This window comes from Calonectris borealis, chromosome Z, assembly GCF_964195595.1.
Source record: "Calonectris borealis chromosome Z, bCalBor7.hap1.2, whole genome shotgun sequence".
In the NCBI taxonomy this organism is placed as follows: Eukaryota; Metazoa; Chordata; class Aves; order Procellariiformes; family Procellariidae; genus Calonectris; species Calonectris borealis.
The window spans coordinates 85,801,187-85,827,697 of record NC_134352.1 but is presented as its reverse complement, the minus strand read 5'-3'; the positions used below and the strand labels follow the sequence as shown (position 1 = coordinate 85,827,697).

Here is a 26,511-nt window from a genome sequence, read left to right as displayed (position 1 = left end):
TGGAGCGTAGAGGACACGAATAAACTAAATGTGGGGTGTCGAGCGAAATGTGGTGCTCGTGGACACCGTGGAGGGGAAAATGGGTGAATTCAGGTTTATGGTGGGCAGGTTTGCTGGCGTCCCTGTCCCGACGGGCTCTAACGCCGCAGCAGCCCCCAACCAGCCCCAACAGCCGCCGAGCACCGCTCTCCCTCACGCTGGGGGACAAGTGGGACGTGACGGACGGTTTCCTCCCGCCCCAGCACCTGCCGGCGCCGTTCCGCTCTGCGGTTCCTCCAGCCTCCGCCGCCGGAGAGCCCGAGCCCTGCCGCCGCCGCTCCCTCAGGCGCCCGAAGATGCCGGCGATGGCAGCTCGTGCCCCTGCCCGCGCCGGCGCCGCCGCTCTGTCCCGCCTACGGCGCTCTCTATGGTCGGCGGGGTTGGCCGCTCTGGCCCCTCTAGGCCGCGCCGCGCCCCGCTCGGAGGGCCGCTGACACGGATTCCGGGGCTCGGCCGCGGAAGCGGGCGCCGGGTGAACGCTCCGCCGGCTGCGCGCGCAGCCCGCGCTCCTGGCGCCGAGCAGCGCGCCGCGGCCGCCATCGCCAGGGGGTCCCGGCCCCGGCCGTGCCCGGGAACAATAAAGCTCTTGTTGAGAGCGCCGGGGGCTGGGCGCCGGGCGAGCCCCTTCCCCGCTCGTCCCTCCTCCTCCTCCGCCGCCGCCGCCGCCGCCGCCTCGGGCCCTGCGCCCGGTGCATGGAGAAGCAGGGCAGGATGGACTGCCCCGCGCTGCCCCCGGGCTGGAAGAAGGAAGAGGTGATCCGCAAGTCGGGCCTCAGCGCCGGCAAGAGCGATGTCTACTACTTCAGGTACGTGCCGGCGGGACCGCCCGGCCCCTGACAGTCCGCTGCCCCGGCGGGACGGGGCCGGCCCGGGCAGGGGCCGGCGCCAGCGCTCCTCCGGCCCCGCACCCCCCCCGGCCCCGCACCCCGGCACCACCACCTGCTCCCCGAGCCCCCTCTCAGGGGCGGCGGGGAGGGTCGGGGCCGGTCCCGCTCGCCTCCTGCCGCCCGCCTGTCAGGGGCCGCGGGGAGTCCCGCTCCCCTCCCGCCGGCCCGCCTGTCAGAGGGCCGGTCCCCTCCTGTCGCCCGCCTGTCAGGGAGGTGCCGCTCCGCTCCCGCCGCGGCTCGCCTGCCAGGGGGCGGCTGAGGGTCGCTCCCGCCGCCCGCCTGTCAGGGGCCGGTGGGAGGACGGGGCCGGTCTCCGCACGCCGCCGCCCGCCTGTCAGGGGGGTGAGGCCGGTGCCCTCTCGCCATGGCCCGCCTGTCAGGGGGGTGAGGCCGGTGTCTTCTCGCCATGGCCCGCCTGTCGGGGGGGTGAGGCCGGTCCCCTCCCGCGGTGGCCCGCCTGTCGGGGGGGTGAGGCCGGTCCCCTCCCGCGGTGGCCCGCCTGTCGGGGGGGTGAGGCCGGTCCCCTCCCGCGGTGGCCCGCCTGTCGGGGGGGTGAGGCCGGTCCCCTCCCGCGGTGGCCCGCCTGTCGGGGGGGTGAGGCCGGTCCCCTCCCGCGGTGGCCCGCCTGTCGGGGGGGTGAGGCCGGTCCCCTCCCGCGGTGGCCCGCCTGTCGGGGGGGTGAGGCCGGTCCCCTCCCGCCGTGGCCCGCCTGTCGGGGGGGTGAGGCCGGTCCCCTCCCGCCGTGGCCCGCCTGTCGGGGGGGGTGAGGCCGGTCCCCTCCCGCCGTGGCCCGCCTGTCGGGGGGGGTGAGGCCGGTCCCCTCCCGCCGCCTCCAGTCAGGGGCCGCTGGGTGGTCGGGGCCCGTCCCCTCCCGCCGCCGCCCGCCTGACAGGGGCCGTTGGCGGGAGCGGCCCTCACGGCCACGCTGAGGAGAGCGCCGGGAGAGGAGGGGGCGGACGGGCGTCTCTCCTCGGGCAGCGCCCCGAGGCAGCCCAGCCCCGGGGGCGGCGGTAGGGATCGGTTGGCCGCCGCCTGCGGGGGCCGTGGGCGCAGGACAGCGGCTGGCGGCGTGGGGGGCCTCGGGGAGAGGCACCCGCAGGGCGGGCTGGAGGCCAGGCCCCCCCCGCCGGAGCTCCTCCTGCCGCCTGTGCAGGAGCCCCGGGCAGCCAGCCGTGCCCCTCGCCCAGGAGGAGCCGCCAGCTGTCTGTTAGCGATGCTCCATGGTTCCCTGCCACCACCGGGCGACTGGCAGCGCCGGGCTGGCTGACTGTAGGGCTGACAGCTGGGCAGCCGGGGAGCTATCAGGGCTTGTAAGGAGCCCCTCAGCCCGGTTTTCCCCTGGGAGAGGAGTGCTAGTGCTGCTGCACGCTGGCCGGTGACAACCCAGCCGAACCTAGCTTTTCAGCAGAGCAGGATCAGCCTAAAGAGAACGCCCCCCTGCATTTAAACTAAGTCAGAGTTGCCATCATCTGTGCCCAAGACGTCCTACCAAAATAGTTAGGTCGTTGGCGGGGGACACACGCACCACACTGAATTAATTAGGAAGCTTACCATTAGTAACAACGGTTGAAATTTCAGCAAAGTTAAAAGCATGTGAAAATTGGAGAAGTCTTGCCACTGTTAAATGTTCTCATTATTACTGCACAGGTTGTAGTAAAACCAAGAGAAGCAACAGCAACCTAATTTTGTTTCACCCTCCTGCTTGCTTTCAGAAACTGAAAAGATAGTTCTTTTCTCGAAGCAGAAATCAAATAAATTCTGAAGTCTTGCTCTTAGGCCATGCTTCTGTAAGTCCAGCCTGCTGCACAGCAGAGGAAGCTATCTTCTGCAACGGCTAACCTCTTACCCACAGCACCTCTATTTATAGCTCTATATGCATCTGATGAGCCACACCTGAAACCTCTCCCTAACATCGCTGTTTCTGAGCAGGCCTAGCAGTCTCCTTTTGTTGCAATGAATGGACTCAGTCTTTCTGCTGCCCAGCTGGAGGAGTGAGAAGTCGTGCTTGCTCCCTCTCAGATACCAGCTAATGGAAAAGTGGGTTTCTGTCAGTGTTGTATATGACATCATTTGACCCATCATATGTTGCTGCTGAAGAAAATTAAACACCTGACAAATGGATCACTAGATGTGGAGGAGGAATGTTGATTTTTGTGAGCTTTTTGAATGAATCCGATTGAAAACTTTTTTAGACCAGTTCTGGTTTTGTCTTACCGCCTTTGTCTGACTTGCGCTCCCAACCGTATGCTAATATTGCGGCAGATGATTGGGTAGCATCTGGCATCACTGTCTATCTCTTCGCATCTGGCTTTCCTTTCTGCGGTGCTGCCTCGTGAAGCCTGTCTGAACAATTGCACTTGAGTCTACAACCTGAATCCTGTTTTCTGGATGGGTCCTGGTTTTCTGCAGATCGCTAAACTGAACTTTCTGCATACAATTATTCTTTCCAGAATTAAATGCCAGACTCTTCTCAAGCCAGACAGTCACTGCTGACTATGTTGGAATGTATTTAATGTAGAAAGCCCAAGTAACTTCAACTGTTTGCTCAGAATGACCTGTTTTAAAGACACTTGAGTTTAGCCACGTTTGTCCCATCAGAATATAGGAGTATTGCGGTTTATGTATTACAGATCCTTAATTAAACTATGAAAACATGGGAGAAATGCAGTAAGTTCTAGCTTTTCCAGGTTTTAGTTTTTGCTTTGCAAAGAATGATATGTAACCTCATTAAGGCACCTTAGTTAGCTGACTAAAAACCTGAGGTTTATGTTTTTATGATTTCTTAAGGCTAGAAAAAAACCAAAAAGGGATTGAACAAAGCTTCATTTACTGTGATGGTCTAAATAATAATAGTAATTAAGAACAACTCTTGCAAGATTAATACATGTTGCAATCTACCTTATTTGCATTTAGAAACTTGCTTGTTTCAGAACTGCTTTATGGTATTTTAACATGTCATGCTTTAGGAAGATGTGAACCAGTTGCTCAGGTAAAGTAAAACATTTCCAGTAGTTTCTGGTAGGATGTTTTTTGCCCCTCTTCACATATATCCATGAATCTTCTGACCTTTGTGATTATCATAAAAAAGCTATTAAAAGAGGGGTGTGGTGGAAATACTTCACAAATACTGAACTAGATCAAAACACAGCTCTTGAGGTTAGCCCCTTCTGTGTAATGATCTGAGCCTTCATCCTTCAGATTTTGCCGCTGCTGTTGCCTAAAACCCTGTTAAGAAACTCTTTAACACAATTTTTGTTGAAGATGCAAGACTGTAATCTGCTCATCACTGACTCTAGAATTCTGTCTTTTTAATGTGGGAAAGTGGTAGGAATAAATGTTTCAAATTTTAGGATGCCTTCCAGCATGGTTAGCAGTGATGCAGATCTTCTGCCAAACAACCGCAAAATTGAAACTAAAAACTTACCAGGCGACTCATAGCTTAGAGTTTGTTGATTTCACTACAGATTACAGGTTTGGAAAAATAAGTAGTCATTTATGTCTAGAGAAATAACTTCTGTTTGGTAACAGGACTACTTCTGCACAACCAAAGTGAAACAAATAAAAAATGTTTTTATGGCTGCAGGCAGGACTGGCATAGGAAATTTATCTTTTTTTTTTTCCCCCTTTTCATTCTCTTATAGCTATGAGGCAGATTTCAGCACTGCTATATTTAAAACAAATGAAAATCTGTTTTGATCCAGTAAGTAGAGCAGGCCAAATACATTCAAAAGAATTATGTCACTCTAGCTCTGTTGGGGAAAAAAAAAAAGGAATGTTAATAAATGCTACGTTGTTAAAATATGTAGTTGGGTACAAAGTGGGTTTTGGTTTGTGTGCTTTATACAGACTAATATTCCCTAAAAGCCTGCATCGTCAGGATTTGGCATGTCCACTTAAAGAGCAATACCACACTTTTTTGGCAACTGTAGGACAATGATGAAAATGTATATTGCATTTTAAGTTTGTACATCTTCAGAATAATTCACTTAAACTTTCAATTGCTTAATTTTATACAAACAGTCAGAAGAAATAGATTTCCATGTGTGTCTTGATTTGAGCGTAGTAGGCTTGCACAGGTGACACCAGAGGCCTGGCTTGGCTTGCAGAATCCTTGTTAATGGTGATGGAGAAAAATCTAATTCTTCTGGAGCCGAGTTTGAGGGAGGAGAGGATTACTATATTTAGTAATATAAACTTACTTGATCTAGGGAATAGTGCATTAAAAATCATGATACTGAATGTAGGACACATGCAAAACCAGCACACCGTTCTCAGAGTAAATGCTTGTTTTAGACTTTAATCCACACATTAGGTAACTTCCTGGAAGATTGTACGTGCAATAGGTCTGGTGTGCGGTGCCTGTAGCTCGAGTGCAAATTGTAGTGAATACAGATGTTCTGTCTCAAGAGCAAGGAATATTCACAGTGGCAATGATACAGATTAAAGTCAAGAATTACCATGGTGCTGAGACAAAACAGTGTTCTTTGGAATCATTTTGAGATACGTAGCAACTGCCAGGAATATAGGTCATCTTTTCTAGTTCAAAGAAGGTAGGAATTTTCTTAATGACTGTCTTGCCCATACAATAAAGTGAACTTACAGCAAAGGCGAGCTGGGAAGTAAGTTTTGTTCATCCTCAAGAAGAGTAAGTCCTCTTTCTGAATGGCTTGTCTGTCTTTGCTACGAAGTCCTTTATAATGCCCTCTCCATATCTGCAGAGTGATAATCTGAGAGTATTCTTTCACTTTCTCTATAGACAGGATATTACATTTGAGGCTATACATCTGATTTTTTGTTTTAAACCAAGCTGCTGTGCTTGTATGAACCGTATTTCCAATTTGTCGTAACTGTTGTTATCTTTTTGTAATCAAAGTTATCTGAGAAACTGTACCTACACAAAGAGCATTTTTTAAGTGACTCTCCTAGTATTAACCTATTTAATGCCTAATACTGTAGTAAATTGGCATCGTGTTTTTTTTTAAGTACTATTTATTCAGTGTATTATGAGGTAGGGGGTGCTGCTGTCCTGTCAAAAGACTCAGTCATGCTTCCAAAGTCCTGCAAAAGTCTGAGTAAAGTGGGAATTTTGAACATGATTATCTCTGCTTCTGCTTTCTTTACCCCTTCTTTTTGCCGGTAAAATCCCTTTAGTGTGTATAACCCCCTAGAGCGTTTACCTGATGAAAAATGTTTCTTAAACTCTGGCATGAAATTACTTCTTTCATAGCAGCAGCAAGTTAATATTCTGTTTTGATGCATTTGTTCTTCGTGGGAAAAAAGCAAGCAAGAACTACTCTACTTTTTTCTAGTCGAGATTAAAAAAGCCATGTAGTTGACACCACTTTCAGTGGATTCTAATGGGCTGTTAAGTTTAACTACAAAAGCTTTTCCAGTATAGGTGTACCCACGGGGCAAACAGACACCCCTTTGAACTTTGTTTTGTGGTTTGACAGTAAGATAAATGCCGGAGAGTTTCCAGTGACAGTAGGATTAGTTTAATTCTGTGCTTTTTATTTTGCCTTCTTTTTTTTTTTTTGGGGGGGGGGGGGGGGGGAGACCTTTACCTTTATCTTTACAAGCGAGCAAGTCATGACTTCCTGATGCTCAGTTGTGCTTATGTTGTACATAGGCTTATTAGTTTTTTGTTTCCAAAGGTAACTAGAGCATAGAACAAGTCCTAATAGCGAGGTCTAAATTTTGAGAATGTACTTCCCCTTCTGTGCAAGAAAAAAATTGCTGCCATTAGTTGCTTGTTAGTTTCTTAGTGCTGCTCCTATTGTATCTTTTTTTCTGCAGTGCACCCACTTCAGGGGCTGGCCTTCATTGAGGAGAATTTTCAGTTGCCGTCTTGTTCTTCTCATCTCTTCTGAAAGTCCGCATCTTTTCTCCTTCACTGCTCATAACTGCTTTTCTAAACTTAGATGAAAACCAACACAAGGCCAATGATAATAACAAACAAGTTAACCCAAGTTTTCTTGTGTAGGCTTTCTCTGATCATCTTTAGGTTTTAGTTTGAATATTTTGGCTGCCTTTTGTTTTGCCTGTTGGAAGGAGAATGTAAAAAAGAAGTTTAAGTGGAATGGGTTTTATTTTGTGTTTCTATGGCTCAATTACTTGCATTGATCTCTGAAATTGCATGGTAACAATCTCTCCTATTTAAGTTTGGGGCAGCATCGGGAATGCTGGTTGAACCATGCTGCCTAATAGGGTCTTAGTATGTAAAATAAATTTATTTTCTTTATAGGGTGAATTCGTCCCTGTACTGAATGATAATAATGATTATTACAAGTCATAGTGGTAACTGACTTCATTTTACGAGGGCACAATGAATCAGTCCTCTGTCCCAGCAAAGGAGCTTATCACGTTCTTTAGGAAACAGAAATAGATTCTGATAAATGAATCCAAAATATTTCCATAAATAGAAGATTAAATAACAATCTAGAAATTAACCCTTTACAGTTTATTGGTGTCAATTGCTATTGGTGATTTAGTGTGGTGGTATAAACTATATGTACTATTGTGTAAAAAATATATTTTTGTTGCAAGAGAGGTTAGATACTGAATGCTGAACTCCTTTGAAGGCATGAAAATGTATTATATTATGCCATTCATGTGGTGACTTCTTTACCGAATCTTTGAACGTCTAGGAGCGTGTGTTTGAATATTTGCAAACAAATCTTTGAGGAAAGATATCTCCACAATTGCAGAGCAGTTTTGATACCGTGGTGAGCAAATCTGTCATATTCCCTTAGAGGTCAGCTGCCTAGGAGGCTTTAGTCAGCAGCTGTCCAATATTAGGTTCCCTTATACATAAGATCAAACAACTAATTTTATTGTTGTTTTCTGTGGTCTTATTTACTATTACATCGTGAAATGCTCGGATATATTTTCAATCTCCTTACTTTCCTGGGCTTCATTCCCAACCTATGGAAGGGAGTGATTGGTAGAAATACTTTGCCTTGCTCTGCCTCTGTTAGGTAGCCAAATTAAGATATCTTTAATCTGAATTGCCTTTTCAAAAGTGTTTAGCATTTTTCTTCCTCTTCATTGGTGTGTGGCTCTAGGTCAGACTACAGCCTGCCAGATGGGACCCTGAGAAAACAGGAACTGTGCAGCTGTTGGCCACCTTGGGATAGGTGGCGTGACTGGTTTGTTTAGACTGACCCTGCAGCTGTAGTAGAGGGTGTAAATACTAAATTAAGGGAATGAATTGTAGTTTTAATAGCCATGAGATCACACCTTCTCTTTCTTCAGTTTCTTATCATTTTAGTTACTGCTGCAAAACTGTGAAGCTTGAGCTGCTTTGAAACGCAAGACGGTTTAAACTTGGAAAAGACAGCATGGTTTTCCCTGTTATCTTCTGCTGCTGGAGCATCTAGCTTGCTGTAGTTGAAATTTTCCTCCAAAATCTGTTTGATGGGGAGGGCCAGCAAGCAAAAACTCAAAATAAAAAAAAAGCAAGTTTGCCAAAATTTTTTTGAAAGCAACCAAACCCAGAATATGTATGCCAACAAGATTATTGTTTTGATAAGCCACACTACTATCTTGCCTGTAAACTTGCTGTGCATTTTGCACTGGGCAGGGGGCCGGATAGGCTAGTATCAAGTAGGTTTTGCTGTATGATAAAATTCAAGGTAACTTCCTTGTACGTTAATTAGCTTGCTTTACTGCTTCACAGGAAACATCTGAAAAGGGTCTTTATTAAAAAAGTTCCTTGCAAGCTCATTATAATCACCTTCAGCCCACTAAGAGCTTCAATTTGTATAGTATGTGAATTTGCACAAGCGTATAGCTGGAGGTGAAGGGCTGTGTTCTTAATTTAATCTTGTATAAAGTGATCTGAGCCTTGATAATGTCATTGAAAGAATAGTTTTTAGATGTTGTTGCATGTCACCTTTTTGAGGTGTGCTGGTTTTTGTTAATTGATTATGTCAAAAAACATACGGTGTTTAATTTGACAGGATAAAGTTTAAGTGCTGATACGCATGTCGGCTATGGTAGAACTAAGTCTCTCAGGTGCACTAAATACAGTATTTCTATTTGGAAAAAAACCCCAGAAACTTCTAACTGAAGTTAACAAATTTTTTAAAAAGCTATAGAAAGTTAACTGTCTTCAGGTAGGACTAAATATTTGTAACTTTTTTAGTTAATGCTTATAAAAATAACAGTCTTACAACAATCTATTGTTGAAATTCTATGTGGAGATATTCCCGTGTAATCCCACATTGATCTTGCAATTCTAAATTGTCTCAATGTTGGGTCACGCTGCAATTTAGTCAGACCAGAGGCTCCGCTATGTCACGGCATCCTGAAAGAATGCTTTCACTTGCTTCTTGTTGCATGAAAGAAGTCAGTGTAAAATTAATGAATGTGCAGAACATGTAGATGAGGGCAAATTTTACTGGTTTCTCCCATATCTGTCTAATGTTTCCTTAAAATAATGTAGTGGTCCATGCTTCTGACTTTTGTAGCAGTTGAAATTTTGGAGTATGTGAACTTAGAGCAATGCATTTTAAAAATCTTCTGCAGCAAGTGTGACTTCGAAGTCTGAACTTTCTTCAACATCCCTTTCAGTTTGACTTCTAAGATACCTCCAGAGTATCATCCTCAGAGAGAAGAAAGCTTAATACCTCTCCTTCTGCCTTTCTTTTCTACTCAAAACAAAGTTTGATCTTAAACTTGGTTTTAACACCTTTAGGGGAAAAAAAAAAAAAAGAACATGCTGTTTCTTAGTTTCAATCAAGATGTGTAAGTAGCAGGCTTTTATGTAGACATATTGGTTTAAATAGGTTCTATAACCTCACTCTTTCCATTAGTGCATACTAATTATTTAATAGATGTTCAAATAAAATCTCTGCAAATAGGCCTTTTATTTGACTTTTACCTCATGGAGCTTTCTCTGCAGGTAAGAGAAAGCTTTGCAGCAGGTTAGAGATTGATGATAATCTGGGAAGGATTCAGAAATTAAGGCATTACTTTAGTGGTTTGACAGCCTACACTTTCAGAGTAGAAAATGGAAACAACTACAGGACTGATAGTGAAAAAATGAATATAAGTGAAAACTAATATAGGTGGGGTGGAAATAAAGTTTTGTGTTTATTCAAATCCTTCCAGCTTGTGTATTCATCTCCATCTTAGAACAGGGGGAAGGTCTGACATAAGAAATGATGAGTCTGGACAGCATTAGAAAAAATTGCAGCCTTGAAACTGAGTGGAAGGCCAGTGGGTATTTTGTTTGCTAGCTACTGAGGTTGAACCGGAAGGCTTACAGAGCATGTACTTTCGCCAGTATTTTGACATCATATGAACTTGTTGAAACTCTGAAATGAAGAACAATTAAGGATAGGGGCTTTCGTGGAAAATGGAATCAAATGAAATGTAGTTTCATAGTAGAATTCACTAGATTTTAGAGTTTGTGCCAAAACAATGTTCCGAAGTAAGCAGAAGGAATGCTACTCAATCTGTTGGACTTCAGTGAACTGCACTTTCAGTTGTGTGTCGTTAGATTTCATTGAAGCTGGAGAACAGAAAATACTACAGGTTTTGTAAAATGGTTAAGGTATGGGGGGAAGAGGAGACAGTAATAAATGATAAAGCAAGGGCTTCTTGGTTGTCGTCAGCTACTATTGGAGTTGCATGGATGATATTCTTGGCTGTTATTAATGTCTGTTAACTTGGATGCACAAGCAGGGTGTGCTATGCATCATGAGCAAGTTTCATACCTGGGACATCATCAGAACAAGTAAGGATCAGAAAATAATCGGAGAAATTGGATGACTTCAAAGATAAGGGGATGATTTAGGATGAAAATAATAAGGAATAGAAGACTATGTACTTACGGACTAAGAAAAAGAATTTCTGCTTTTTGTCAGAGGGCAGATGGTTGATTCGCCACTTGGAAGGAAAAGGTGCGTTGGCAGTGGGATGTAGTGGGATGCAGAGGAGTGACATACTTTTGTGGTGACAGGGAGGTGCTGTGGTCACTCTGTGCTGACTGGAGGCAGCAACATCTGGAAAAGGAGTAGGATGATAAGAATGAATGGTGGAATAAGGGAAATGTAAAAAAGTTCAGAATATGTACTTAGTTGAAACGGCAACCAAAGCTAAGGCGGACAGACTCCTCTCTGCCTGCCTTTTCTGTTTGCTCTTGTCACATCAGGTCAAGGACAGATAAAGCAAGTCTATCATCCTTCACACCAATGTGGGAAAACATGGAAGCAAAAGCTATGGGACAGAATGTCAAACACTTTTTAGTAAAAAAATGCCTATTTTCAGTTGCTTCTTTTTTGTCTTGGATTATTTTTTAATTTGTATATTTTTTATTTTTATTTTTTAATCTCGGCACAAAAATGCAGTTTTTCTTAATACTGAAATTAAGGTGAAACTAGATATTTTGCTAATGGATTGCAGTCTGTCCCTGCTAAGAGTTTCACCGTTAACTTAAATGGTAGATTTTGTGCTGTGGATTGAAGTAGCCTTTAATACCTACTGATGATCTGTGTAGATACTAATATGGAATATTGGATCACGTGCTTTGATTTGCTTTTGGATTACTGAACAAAACAAACAAACAAACAAGACCCCCAAAATGTTAGATGTGTAAATAATAGAATTTAAGAATGTTGGATGCACTTATAAAGTTTGCTTTTATTTGTGAAATCTGTTTTCAGAGTTCTACAGGAAGAATTTTTAGTGAAGCTAGGCTGATAACTGCTCACTGCTGGAATTTTGGATTCCTTCGAGGTGTATGTGAAGCATTTCTCTGCAAGGAACCTGAAGAGGAAAGCTAGTAAAAAGAGTGCTGTCTTCATGACACAGTCTGTTAGCTTCTTAAAGAACAATAGAAGATGGTGATATGGGAAAAATGAAAGATAGCGTGTTTCATCTTTGGTACCAAAATTAGGATATAATGGAAGAAGATGTAGGATGTCACCTTTCTATATCCTTTTAATAGTTACTTAGCTATGGGCTAAAATGACCGACTGTATACAGGTTTTAATTTTAAAAAAAGCGTCTGGAACAGGGAATAGTAACAGCGACTTCAGGGTTTGCTTAATAGTCATTGTTTTCTCCTTTTCATTCAGTGTTTTATGTTCATTGGGAAAGCTGGGAAAGCAATTCATAACAGGAGGCTTTATTCAGTAAATTCAGCCCTTCCAGTCCGTTAGGAAACAGGGACATTTAGGTAGGCAGCCAGCAATTCTTCACAAGGTTTTATCCTGAACTTTTCTTATAGGTGCCTGAATAGGAATGAAAGACAATAGGTCAGATTATTTTAACAGCAAACTTACTTGCCCCACAAAAGACTTGCTCTGTCTCTGACCTTCAGTGTGGAATTTTTCCTACTATTAACAAGCCAGGGTGTTAATCTCCACTATCTAAAATAAAACTGATGTTGTGTTTAGTTTGGCTTATAGCATAGCTTCAATTCTTGGTTTACGAGCAGTAGAAAAGACTTCTGTGGTGGCGTGTGTGTGTACGTATGTGTGGTGGGTTTTTTTTTGCCTCCCACACCCATCCTTGAGGAGGTTAGCTTCAGATTGTGATCTGTTTTAAGTCTTTTTCTCCCACCCTTTACCTCTTGTTAATTATGTCTTTCCATATTTCTGGATTCACTTAAATGACTTTGAAAAATGTTTGGCTTAATTAGCTATTTTTCCCAGAATTCAATACGTATTCTTCTGTGGGAAAGTTCTTGCCTCAAGGTGTTTTTAAGTTTAAAAAAAAAAAAAAAGAAAACACTTTGGAAAAGTGAAGAAAACAAAAATCTTCAGTGGTTTTCTACAGAAAGGAAGTGGCATGAAAAACTCTCTGAGCTCAGTTCTGGGTCTCAGTAGTCAGGAGGATTTTGACACTTGGCTTGTTTCGTTGGATAGAAATTTGCATTAGACTTTGCATTACATGATGAGTATTTAGCCATTTTCACGGCTATCTATACGGAGAGGCTATCACAAACTGGTGTTGCAGTATGAGTTTTACATAGCAGTTCTTGATTTTCTGCCGAGCTTTTAAGTCTGGGGGCAGCACCAATGTCCCTTACAGTGAAATGAGCTATATAGCTTCTTGTCAGTAAGGTGCTTGTTAGCAATGACTTGCACACAGGGCACGCAGACTAGTTAGTAATTCTAGAGGAATCCCCAGTGAGGTTGGTGAAAGTATGCATGGATTAAATGTGTGTTTAGTGCAGACAGTATGCACTATGTGTGTGACTGTGTTTGGGATGCTTGAGAACAAAGTAGAGGTGAGGGGATAGAAAGTTCTGTGATGTAAAGATTGGTAGACATACCACTTCCTCGGGGTAGCTGGAAAGTGGATATTTGCTGATGTTACTCAAAAACATCAGCTGGGACTTTGGGGTAATAATTCCATAATTCCAAATGAGGACGATTTAAATAACTTCCCTACAACTGATTTCATTTGTTATGGTGGGACCTATATACACAATTGCAGCTTTGGACCTGTTTCATATTCTGCATCATCTTGCTTGCTGCTTGCTTGCTTGTTGCTCAGTTACTTACCTGGCTTTGCTCACCAGTCTTAGTGACTGAATAACTAAGAGATGTCACGTCACCTCAAATCCTAGTTCTGCGCATCTGTTTAATGCCTTGCTGTTTGATAGCTGAGAAGGGTTGCTGTTGAGTCTAGGTTGGCCTTAGCTAGCAATCAGTTTAAACCTTGCATTCGGTCTTTAATTCGTGCAGAGAGGGTCCCGCACTTGGCCACAGTCTGAGAGTTATACTTCTTATACTGGAGTTTGGTTTAGCTGTACTGCCAACCCAGCTTCCCAAGGTGTAGTGTATCCTAGCGTCCAACAGCCTGACATAAAAATTAAATCCCGTGCAAAGGATGGGTGCGCATGTGCAGAGGTTGGGCAGGTATACCATCACTAATCAACATCAATGAACATGCCACGTGGAATAAAGATAATGGAAACTTTTTAGATATTTAACAAGGCATAAAACCTGTTATAAGAAGTCAAGGTTGTATCCTCTTGTACAACAAAACATACTAAAGTGTTTTCTTCTTTTTAGTCCAAGTGGTAAGAAGTTCAGAAGCAAGCCTCAGTTGGCAAGATACCTGGGAAACACTGTTGATCTCAGCAGTTTTGACTTCAGAACGGGAAAGATGATGCCCAGTAAATTGCAGAAGAACAAACAGAGACTAAGGAATGATTCTCTCAATCAAAATAAGGTTTGTTAGTAAATACTGTGTTTAAGGATATCCTAAGAATTTCCTTTCCTGTAGTTCATTTAGCAATTTCTTTTCTGCTTAAAGCAGCCGGCTTCTAAGATGTACATGTATGTTTAATTTTTAGTGGTGGTAGAGACAAATTTATAAATAGAAGGAATACTCTGCTACTACCAAGAAAATATCAAGGTGAGATTAAGTATGAATCAAAAGTTTGAGTAATTCAGGAGTTGGCTTGGGACTAAGAACCTCAGTGCTAGTCATCTACCTGAATAATATTCTAAATGGGAAAAGTTAGGACTGTTGACACCAGGAGATTCTCCTGTGCAACGCTTCAAATTGCTATGTTCATCTTCCTGTTCTGAGATGAAATAGTTCACATTTTTAATGTGTGCAATATGTGCCAGGAAGCTTGTTTTCTGAGGCAAATGTATTTATCTGTACAAATCTGGATGTCTGTGTACAACTATGTAGCTTAACAAGGCCAAGTGTTTTTCTGTTTAAGATTGGGCCTTTCTCAATTGATCTGATTGTTCTCTTATTGTCTATTTCTTTTTGAACAACAGTGAATAGTGAAGAAAATGTGTATGGTAGATAAAAAATAAAAGGCTGAAGCGTGCAGAAGTGAAATAACTGATGTAGCACATAGGGACATGACAATTTAGCTGACTCTCAGGTAGTATGTTCCTGGAAAAACTTTAGAAACCTCATACAACAGTTTGAAAGGATTTCTGTAACAACCTGCAATGTTTTCTTTTTAAAGTGTTTTATTCTTCAGGATTTCATAACTTACAGTAGTGTATGAAAATATCTAAGAAGTTATAGCTCTGTCTTGTGCACTGATGTTTTTTGTCATCTGCCGTTCGTAATGCATGAACCACACATTTCATGCTGATTTCTTTTTATCTGAAGCATGTGTTCAAATTATTTAATATTTTCTTCCCGCAGATATGAGCTTTCAGATAATACAACATTTGGGGTAGTCCAAGGAAAGATTTTGGTTAGGCTTTTTCCATCAGCAGAAATTACAAAATTTGATATATAAAATCTAGATGAGTCTGTGCTCGCTTTGTATTCCTATGATCTTAGATTACTTGAATGTTGCTCACAGTAGCTCTGTTAAATACAAGATTAGAAAAAAATGCTTTTTTTTAGGTAAATAACATTTATTATTTCTAAGTGACCGAATCTGTAACTCATGAGCTTTCAAGAATTTCTGCAGTATTCCTGTGACGGTTAAAAATGCGATCTCAACTTATTCGTGAAGTCTATGTTTTCTTCCACAGGCACTGAAAGAGATTGGTTGTGGTCGTCTTCTAGTCCGCCTTGCAGCTATGCTGCTGGGGGGCCATAAAAGACAGACTTGCATAGGCAAGTTTGTGTATAAACTTGCTCATATTTTATGGGTTGTTTGGTTTTGTACAAACAATTTACCAGAAATGTTTCTAAATTCTTTGGCTCCCCTTATGGTTCAAGAAGGAATATCAAAATATACTTGAGTCTCCTTTCTCGGACATGTCTAGGCAGTTAGATCTACGCAGCTGGTGGATGGAAATGCTGTCTTGCCATACTTCTAACTTTTGAGATTCTCATCATTAGCAGACTAGAACTCAATGTCAATACTAATGCCACCTAGCTTAAAATGGAACTGAGGCTAGTATATGCTAATGAATGCTCTTCGTTTTGTGATGTTAATGTACAACAGTGTAAATGACATGGAAATATTCTTCTAGCAAAATACTTATCTCCAATCTTAGCGTTGTGCGTTCTTACTGACCTTTCAGTCTTGGCAATAAAGGCATATGTTTGATAGGTTTATTTATGGTAGAGCTGCAGAAGAACTTTTGCTTCAACCTATACTAATCTTGCCATTGTTTTCTGTGTAACCATTTTTACATTTCACTTGCAAATTGAGTTACTTTATTTATTTGAAGCGCTTTTGAAGAGACAATGAAATGAGGATACAATTGAATATGAATCCAGTAGATACAGCGTACTGCTGTGCTTATAAAAATATGCTTATCAATTCTTTCTATTGAAAAGAAAACATAATAGAGACTACTAGTTAAACATGCTGTCTGGTTATAAGTGACTTCTTAGGTTAAAGGATTTGAAAGGCCTGGAAATACATTGCTGAGTTTTTAAAATGTTTTTATGTCTGAGATACATTGGTGCTTCTGGAAATACATGTCTTTGGAAAGGTAGTGGACTGAAATTATTTTGGAAACTGTTGTTGGAGCATAAAATACTCCTAATGAGTAAAAATGAGCAGGGAACATTGACATTTCTGCTAACTGACACATTGCTATAGTTCCCAGAGTAGGAAGAGATTTTGTTTTGTGATAGTCAAGCAATGTAAAAGTCCACAATATGTCTGTGTTTCTGAAAGCTGAAGTTTTGTAGGTGTGCCTAAAACTGAATATTGTGAGCTTAATCGCCATCTGAAATGAAGTAATCTGTCTCTGACCATTTGAAATATGTAGGTAGTGTCTTCTATCTGGAAAGCTCAAAAGAGCTTTCTGTCCTTCAGGAGAGGTATTGGTTGTGGGAATCTTTGTTACTTATTTCTATTAGGATGTACTGGAAGCTTTTCCTTTGTCATGAATAAATCTTTTGTATGACTGGCTTATGATTTGTTGTGAAACAGAGTTGCTTCCTGTTAACGTGATAATTTTTTTTCCCTGTACGTCTGAAGATCTGCAGGTGCTGGAGATGGGTGAGCTTAGCAAATTTCTGTACTGAAGAGTTTATTTCTGTTGTTCAAAACTCGGTGCCACAAATGAGCGACTGTTTATTTAGGATGAGATCAGAAAGCCCCTTCTATGATTAGAAAGGAACTAAAGTGTGGAAGTAGTAAGATTATAATTACAGTACTTAGGAATTGCTCTGTTCTTAGTTTAAACAGTTTATTCTAATGACCATTTTCTAGTATGTAGCCTTGATAAAATCTGTATGGAACATCTAACCCTTGAACTTGTATTTCCTGCATAGTTTATAACTCATCAGGATTTTGCTTTAATTCTGGGGGCCATATCATTAATGTAGCTGAATTTTCTTAATTTGTCACACTGCCTGAAGATATCTCTCTTTTCATTTTTCTAAGTTTAATGGATTTATTTTTTAACTTCTCTGTAAGTCACATTACCGGCCAAAAGGAACCTGTAAATATTTTTCATGAACTTGAAACGAAGACCTTTGTTCTAGAAATGTTTGCTAAACCAGATTTATTCCCCATATGGCAGATGGCTCTGTAATATTATTGGTTATGTCAGTTTTAATAGCTATTTTACCACTAATACTGATGCTACTGCACAGAATGCCCTGGGAGCATGGACTTCAAAGGTTCAAATACTACTTTGAACTTGATGTCACAAGATCAGGGAATGTGAAGCTTGTAGGATAGGCAAGGTCTGTCAAGGTTCTGGTGTGAATTAAGTTATGTGGTGTGAAGAAAGTTCATCGTCAAAATACTTTGTGCAAATTTAAGTACATGCTATTACTGTCTAGCTCTGGTTGGTGATTCTGTGCTCATAAGAGATGCTTTAATTATATATGAAAATACATATTATACATGAAAAAGTCCAGCATTAGACTTACTATTGTCATCATCAGTGGGGGAAAAAAATAGAGTCCATAACCAGTATCCACCATGCAAAGCACAGGCTAAAAGCAATGACCAAAGTATCTGAAAGTATTTCTCTAGTGGACTGGGACTACCTGGGTAAAACATGAGGAGAAGACTGATGTCTAGATTTACTTATAAGCTTAGATTCTCACTTTTGCTTTGTATAAAAAGGTCTTACAACTTCCATGCTAATTGAATGGTAATCTCTCTGGTTGGTTAAAACTATTAAGTGTAATCAGGCAGAAGTACTCGTGCTCTGTTGCCGTTTGCTCTGGCCATGGAAACCCTGGTCCCAGTTAGACAAGAATCAACAGTGTGTTAGGGACGGAGCTGAAGATGTGCTGCTTTTCCCATTTGAAACCAGTAATATTGCAAGACATGGAGACTGGTTAGTTTCTGGCTGTAAGTTTATAAACCAGAAATGATAAGTGCCTGAATTTCTGAGGAAAACTTCCACTGGAATTTGTGGGTTTAGCCTTATTACATTTTAATGAGTTAACTGCTACCTGGAAATGATGAAGAAAGGGGACCTATAAAATAACAAGGTATATTTAAAGGAGTGGTAGGAATAGAGACCTGTTATCAGAATCACTTCCATTGAAAAGAACAGATTTCTAGAACTCTTTCAGAGCTAACTTATAAATGAGTGTATGAATTGAGTCACCCTCCAATGAATAGTTAAGAATATGCATAGTACTCTTGATAAATCACCTTCTTTGCCATCTGCATGAAAAATTGAGGCCTGATATTTTAAAATGATCCCTTCATTTAGGTTATGTTCAGATGCCTAGATAAATATGAAGCGTTGTTCTGTTGCTCCGTCCTATCAATTACGTTCCTTAGAACTACATGGAGGAATTCCTGATTTTTTCTACCAGGAAGGATCTAATACCACCATGTCATCCTGGAGGGGCTATAGAAAGAGGCTCTTCCCTTGCCTGTCCCCCCACCCAACAGATGAATCAAATGGTTGGATAGGAGCAGCCAATATAATAACCATTGTAGTGTGTAAGGATGTATTTTGGGATTAAGTGGCTTGCCTGTAGAATGATCTTCATAATGAAAATTACTTTCTGTAGAGTGCAGAGATTATATTCTCTTTATTGCTAGTTTATAGGTTATGCACTGTACACGTATATGAAGAATGACCTTACACTCCCTTTCTCATCAGCCATCCACCTTGCAATAACAGAGGTATGCTAAAATACAGAACATTCTGATGATGGAGGAACTATCCTGTCAGATTGTTCTAGCAAAGCTCTAAAAGAGGGATACGTACTTTTAAAATAAGAATTTAGTCTGAGACAGATGCAGGGAAGAGAAGTCTTATTGCTTAATAAGCCTAAGCCTCTCGCCATATTTTTAATTTCATTTTTATACAGATCATTACAGAATATCTATAGTTAGTATTCTGACTTTCATCATCTGGAATTCCAGAGTGTTCAGCTTAGGAACGAACGATTTTTAAACAAGAATGTGCTCTCTGGTTCTTAACATAGTCTCTTTTATGAAGTTGTGTAGTCCAAACTGTATAATCTAAATATGGAGGATTTGAAGATTGAGATTTAATTCCCATTTCTAAGCCCAAGAGATTGCTTTTTATCACAAAATTAGGAGTCTAAGTAAATCCTAATGAAAAACTCTTTTAACATGATTCTTGGATAGAGTCTAGTATTTATGTTCATTGTGTAACTTTTGAGCTATGATCTCACAGCCAATTATAAAACTTCTGAGATCTGAAATATTACATAACAACTTAGTTTTCTTCCTTTTGAATGAGTAGAATTAAACTTCTAAAAAGCAAAAATTTAACCATTTCTCTTTGTCAGAAACTAGATATGGCTATTAATGTGTTGAAAATATGTATCATGGGATATTTATTTTCAGTGTCTGTCTTGTGTGGTTATAATCACGTCTTCTCAGTCACACCTTTGTATTCTTGGGGAAAAAAAAAGTAATTATTTCAGTTGCTAAGAAAAATACCAGACAAAATGCAAGAGCAGAAAAGAAAGTATGTCTTCAGGACTTGGAAGAAATGGGATTACAAACAAAAAGCTGTAAGGTGCTGTTCTGTTGGCACAGCACTTCAAACTGGCAGTCTGCTTTTGGATAGAGAGACAGATTTAGAAAAGCTGGAATGGTGTGCAGGTGATGGTATATCTTTTTCTTTCTTCATCAGTCTTGGGGGGTTATGGGAGAAGTCCATTCCCCCCCCCCTCCTTCCCCCCCAAATACTTCTGGGGTTGTTGCTATAGAGAGGGGTTCTCGAAGCACCTAAGGGTTTGATGTGTGACAAGATACTATTGGTGAAGTTATATCTGATGCCTGGGAATCATCAGTTCACAAACCTGATAAAAACTAGCTTTGCCAAAAGACTTTGTTAAAGTTTTAATTTCATTCCAGAACAAATTACTGCACTTAATTAAGAATTGTTTGAGTAGGAATTGCTTAGGAAATTTGTGACCAAAGTTATGTAGGACGTTGCTGTTCTTTAAGACGTGGAACTCTATAAACTGTTGGTTTCGAACATATTTTCATGAAGCTTTGGAGATTTCATTTTGACATCTGATGGTGAAAGCTGTCTCTTTTCAGAATGTAAGTCACTTGCACAATTAACATATGCATTTTAACAAAAGAAAAGATGGACTCGCAAGCAGTTTGAGTCTTCCCAAGAGGGTGAAAATGTGTGGAACCAGTTAAGTGTAACGTTTTTTTTTCTTTAAAATGGATGACTGCAAAGGTTAGTTAAGTACAGCATTTAAAGGAAATCTTTACTCAAAAAAGAGACTCCTCCTTTTGCACATCAGTAGAAGAGGGTGAATCCAACATTAATTTGTGTAATTTTTCTGTATAATTTTTGTTAATTCACTGTTTTTCTTTTTTTAACAGGGAAAACCAGACTTAAATACAACTTTACCAATCAGACAAACTGCATCAATTTTCAAACAACCAGTCACCAAAGTTACCAATCATCCCAGTAATAAAGTAAGATCTGATCCACAGCGAGTGACAGAACAGCCACGACAGGTAAGAATTAGTCTGTTCCCATTGTTACTGCTCAGAAAGTTGAAACAAGCTGAAAATGTGCTTGTTTTCAGCTGTGCTTCAATTACAGATGAGCATTCCTATCTTGAAGGTTACTTACAGAAATGTGTGTAATACATACAATTTTTAAAAAAATATAGAAATAATAGTTCATATGGAAATTAATTTTTCTTAATCCAAAACTTCATTCATATTTGATTACCATATTCCTCTTGAAATTCATATATCTGCTGTACTGCCACAATTGGACATCAAATATAAAAAAAAAAGTCACATGCCACTTCTTAATAGAAGTTTAAAAAATACACTGTTATCATCAAGAAGTAATATATCTCTTTTATATAGAAGAACTTTGTGGAAAATCAATAAAAAATTGTATTTTAAATCCCTCTTTTTTCACTATAATACTGCTATAAAGACAAAACACAGTAACATAAACTCATCTTACAAGTTCTCCTTTAGCTGCTTTTCTTTATATCAGTGACAGATCGCCTGTTCACACAATGCTTTTTTGGTTTTGTTTTTTATGGGGAGGAGGGAGCTGAGAAGAAACAGAAATCTACTTGATGAACAAATGATCGGCTAGATAATGTAGTGTATATTGGATTGAGGTATTGTTTTTAAGTCTGACTTGTTATTTTTTGAGTCATAGCATCAAATTGAAACACCTTATTCTATCTTAGGCAGGGATGAGAAGAAAATGCAGAGGCATGTTCAAATTTTTGTACACTCATATGTCACTAACTTTTAACAACATATCCTTTGAAACTCAAGCTGTCTCTAATATTGCACTCTCAAACATCTTGAATGCTGTTCTTGTAAGAAATAACATAAGGAATTTAGACTCTGCATCCTCTAAATTCAGGTGAGAAAGAAAAAGAAGAAATATCGAGCCGTATTGGATCATCTTGTTGAGATGTCTTTTAGCAAGATTTGAAGGCCTCAGCTAACCTCACTGTTGGTCCCATGAAGTTCAACAGGGGCCATGTAAGTGTATCACATTCAGATCTAAAAGATGCATAATTGCATGTGTCTATTGATTCTCTTCACATTCTTTGGGTTTTCCTTTTGAACTACTACACTTTGTGTGTCAGGAATTTCCTTTTGGTCATGTCTGCTGAACAGTAATAATCACCAAAGCATATGAAAGTTATGGCACCTTTGTGGCAAGAGAAATGGATATCTGGCAATTCATATCTTGATGGATTCCAAACCCTTTCATGCTTGCCTATTTCCTCCCTGTCTTCTTTCTTCCAGAATGTTTTCTTCAAATACATAGTGACTGAAATCTTTGGGAATGCATCCCTTGTCTTTTGAGAATGACTATCCAGTAAAGATTTGCAGAATAGGCTATTTTCAAACCTACCCAAGAAATCTTTGCCTCCTTAAGATAGGTTCTAACAGATTAAGCTATAGCAAGGTCTTCAAGAAATCATCATCTGCTGATCACTGTGTCAGCATTCTTTTTCAATCAGATTCCTTTCTCCTTGCTTGCAACAGTGCATCTTTGGAAGAGGACACTTTAAACATTATTCTTAGTCTGTATTGACATACTTCATTTGGAAGAAACGGCAGCTCTGTTTGTATTGAATGTGGAACAGTTAATCTTATATGTCTAATAGCAAGGCAAATCTTGGTGTGTCTTACTCTTGCTTTTCTCCAAGCTAGAACGCTGCCTTGAGCTGTTTTCTGGTTTGTCATGGTTCTAAGTAGTGATGATTGACGTAGGTGGGAGGGTTGGGGAAGGGAGAGAATAGATTGTTACAGTTGTTTTTATATAAAATTTGAGTGAGTTTTCAGTAAAATTTTCATTAAAAAATCTGGAAAAAAGCAATTTAATGTAAGTAGTATGCTCTCAGTTACTGAAGAATCTTAAGCAAATTGACAGCTTTCATAAACAATTTTCAGTGATCTGGTTTCTTTACACACCAATTTCCATCATACAATTACCAATATTTCTTTGGTATTAGTAACCAGAAGTATGGAGGAACTCCAGTCATCAGTCGTGTGTACCCTTCATATATGGATACATAGACGCATATATGCACATCTTGTTGAACATAGCATGCCGTTCATTCCGATGTTTTACTTGCTAGCTGGAGTGTAAATAGTAATAGAGACGATCTTTGCTTGGTTTTCAAAAAGCAACAATTCTTTTCTTGATGCGATCTGTTGAGATAAAGTAGAGAAGCCAGGGTGAGGACTGAAGTTGCTGGAAAACTTTATTCTTAATCAAGCCTGCCCCATGTGGAGCACCTGTCACTTGAGATACAGTTGTTGGACAAATGCAGCCTTGCAAATGTATTTGAATTCTCTTCCCCTCCAGATAAAGCCTGGATAAACAATCCCTGCATGTGTCACTATCTTCTCCTTCTCTCATACTCAGGTGTGCAAACTTTCCTGTAAATATATTGGTGTTGGATATTCAAGTGAATACTAAACGCTGACTATATTGCCTATTTGTATATAAAGCTTATTCAGTTACCATTTCCAGTGTCATTCCTCCTTGTTTCTTCAATCCTTGGCCCAAATCCCTTAAGGAGTTCTTGCTTCTGTAGTTCTAGATATCCATCTCTGAAAGCTTTATCCGCTTGTATCTGGTTTATCTCCTTTTCAAAAGACAGTCTAACCAGAATTCCCTGAAAATTCTCTTTGGCTTGCCTCCTTATGTAGAGATCAAAATAAATGAGTACTGTAGTTCCTTTGGCAGTCAGTTGTTTTTTTCATGACCTGAGAGTGAGAAGACATGCTTACTGGTGTTGGCAGGGAAGATATTTGGCAGCAGCTCTTCTTTAAACAGTAAAACCTGTGGTAGTTCTTGGAAAGGTAATCTAATAACAGTTTGCCTATGACCTTCGTATAGGTATATCTGTCAATTAGAGCAACAGATCTTTGTGGCAACTGCTGGTGCATATATTCAGCGTGCTAGTTAGCTAGACACAGGAAGTGTCACAAGGTTTCTAAGCCTTTTTCAAGCAACAGCTCTGCAAGACAGCATCTTAAAGCTTTCAAAGCCATTCTTAAAGGTTTTATAGATTACTGATTATCAGAGTGGAGAACTTTACCCAAGAAAAAATGGAAATGTTCTGGAGAATCCTGGAAGTAGGTAGTGTCAGAACTTGAGCTGTGTGTGTATGCATGCATGCTTTGAAGGGTCTTCTGGTACTCACTAGACTTCTCAGCTCTTAACTATCAGTCTTATTCCTCTATGTGGCTTTTGTTCAAATACCAGTACCAGTCAATCCATGGAGATTTCTCGAATTCTTCATATCTAATCAAATGATAGGAGTATCTGTAAGTTCCTAAATAGCAAAACTAATAGCTTCAATTGCCGTTTTCTTCAAAATGCTTTAACGTCTCTGCTCAAAATATTTTGACTCTCCATAAGCTTACTGAAGATAGGTTTTCTTACTATTTCTGTGGCTTTGGGTTTTTTTCCCCTCACAGAGTTCACTGATAAACCAGTGTAAGAAAAGGAATCCTGAAAGATTGCTAGTGGGCTCTGCAAGGAAAGGAAAGGAAAAAAAAGCCAAACAACAAACCCCCTTGTTTTACCCTCCTCTCCACTGTTAGACTTAGTAAGTTTCAATAAGATATGATATATTCTTGATGAATTTAAGGGTAATGGTTTGGATTTTAAAAAGTCAGATTAGCGTTACTGAAATTGAAACTGGAGTTAATGATGAATCAAAAAATCATGCAACTATATCTGTCACCTTCCTCTTAGGTCGTGTTGAGTACTGTCTTAAAATCACATTGTTTTCTCCCTCCTTCCTATTTAGCAAAAAGGCCACTAGATGTAGCAGTACTTCAGGGCGCATTAATGCTCCACTTGTGCATCTGGATTTGAGTAATCCTCAATGAGAAGAGTGAATGTGAAGCAGAAGAAGTCCTGTAACTATCTGAAACTATTATAGGCAGGAAATCTTTTATGTAATCACTTAAACTTGAGTTACTTGCCCATCAAGTGTTCTGTACCTAACTGGATCAAATGGAATGGTGCTGCAAATCAAATTCTTTCTTATGGATCACTGCCCTTTGTACCTACCACTTGGTGCTTCCGAAAGGGCCAGGTCTGTGTCCTATGTAGAACACTTATCCTCTTCTTCGTGTGTTAGAGCTTCTTGGTTCATGCTGTCCACGCTTATTGACCTTTTTCAGGGTAAATTTACCCCTGTGCCTCAAATGTGTGGTACCTGAGGTGTTGCTTTGAGAGAGCTTTGACTCCCAAGGACCCACTGATCACTAGTTAATTCTGTTGTATACTGTTGATTGTGGTGGTAGGGGTATTTGAAACCATACTGGTAAAACTGAGGTAAGTGGTAATCACAACGCTGAATTTGCAAAGCATTGACCTCAGTATCTTCCTGATACATTTGGCTAAAAAGATTCCACAAGCATACCTCAAATGTTTAAAAGAAGGCCATCCTTCTCTTCAAAGCTCATTTTGAGAAAATCAGGTAGTCAGTATTATATGATCTGATTCCTCTAGTTCTGTGGCAGACAACCACCTTTAAAAACCACCTTAGGATAAATCTGAGGGTATTTACTTTTTAAAACCACCTTAGGATAAACCTGATATATTTACTTATAACATCATCTATCTGTAGGCCAGAAGTACTCTTTAAAATTGATTTGAAAGTTTCTTTTATACTTACTGTCATATATATGTATATATATATATATGACAAATTAAATCTGACCGTAGTCATTTTTTGGCATAAGATATACGCAGTCTAAAAAGCCTAATTTACAAGAAAAATTGCAGGATGTCATTTTACGTATGTCTTCTTGTGAACAGTTCTTAACAAGAAGGACGTGTTTAGCTCTTAGCACTTCGTATTTTGTCAAATAGATGTGATTTTATTTCCTGTGGATCAACTTAAAGGATTGGAATCTGAAATTAGCTAGGGTTGGAAAACTTAAGCTTCTTGGTTAATATCTATTAGAATTATCAAAAAGAGGGATGGAAGGAACCCAATGAGATTGTTAAGTTTCATCTCCCTCTCCCAGGCAACTAAAGGAACACTGAAATTTTGATTGGCAATTATGGATGCAGCAGAGCTGAGCAACTCGGCAACTGGATATAAAAAGAGTAAAGAAGTTTTCCAGTTTTCTGGAGAAATTATCATTCCTTTTAAATTCTTCCATGGAGACTTTGAAAATACCTCTCTTTAATCATATTTCCTCATTTAATTGCCTGCAATGTCAATCACTTGTTTCCCAAATGGTAACTGGCATTCTGGTCTCACTTAGCCTTTAAAACACATTTTAAAACATAACAAAATTGCAGGCTGGCTGTGGCCACAGTACGGTGTAGATACGTTGTCTGTATTTTGTGTAGACACGACTAACTTTTAATCAGCTCGCACGCCAGGTTATAATGCATCTGCAAGCAGCGTGGAAATAAATGTGGTTCCAGAGAGCTGGGAAGATGCCAAGGCAGCTACCTGGAGTTGCGACTGTGCTGTTAAACTTGCTCTGTCCATTATACTTCTGAAGCAGATGGTAGCTTTTTTCTGACTACTGCTGCAAGTAAAGAGCAGATATCTGTAGCTGTCTAAACAGAAGAAAAACAGTAAATCTCTGAACTCACCAACACCAGAATCATTGTCCTTTCTTCTGTGTGTCCAGTCAAATGCATCATTCTACACTATTTTCAGTACAACTACAGTATTTTCAATACTCTGTAAATAGTAAATGACAGATGAAATTTGAGGTTATTGA

At 40.6% G+C, this 26,511-nt stretch overlaps 1 protein-coding gene across 2 annotated transcripts in view; it reads left to right on the top strand.

The window, feature by feature from the left end:
- Positions 1 to 469: 469 nt before the first annotated feature.
- MBD2 (methyl-CpG binding domain protein 2) overlaps positions 470 to 26,511 on the top strand; it is a 41,666-nt gene continuing 15,624 nt past the window's right edge. The window contains exons 1-3 of one of the 2 annotated variants that reach the window (XR_012670992.1): positions 470 to 845; positions 13,958 to 14,117; positions 20,629 to 20,766. Coding sequence is in view for 1 of the 2 variants with exons in the window: in XM_075137456.1 (XP_074993557.1) it covers positions 733 to 845; positions 13,958 to 14,117; positions 20,629 to 20,766 (411 nt within the window). In the remaining variant the exon portion in view is untranslated. The remainder of the gene's footprint in view (positions 846 to 13,957; positions 14,118 to 20,628; positions 20,767 to 26,511) is intronic. The other variant, XM_075137456.1, reaches the window with a different exon arrangement.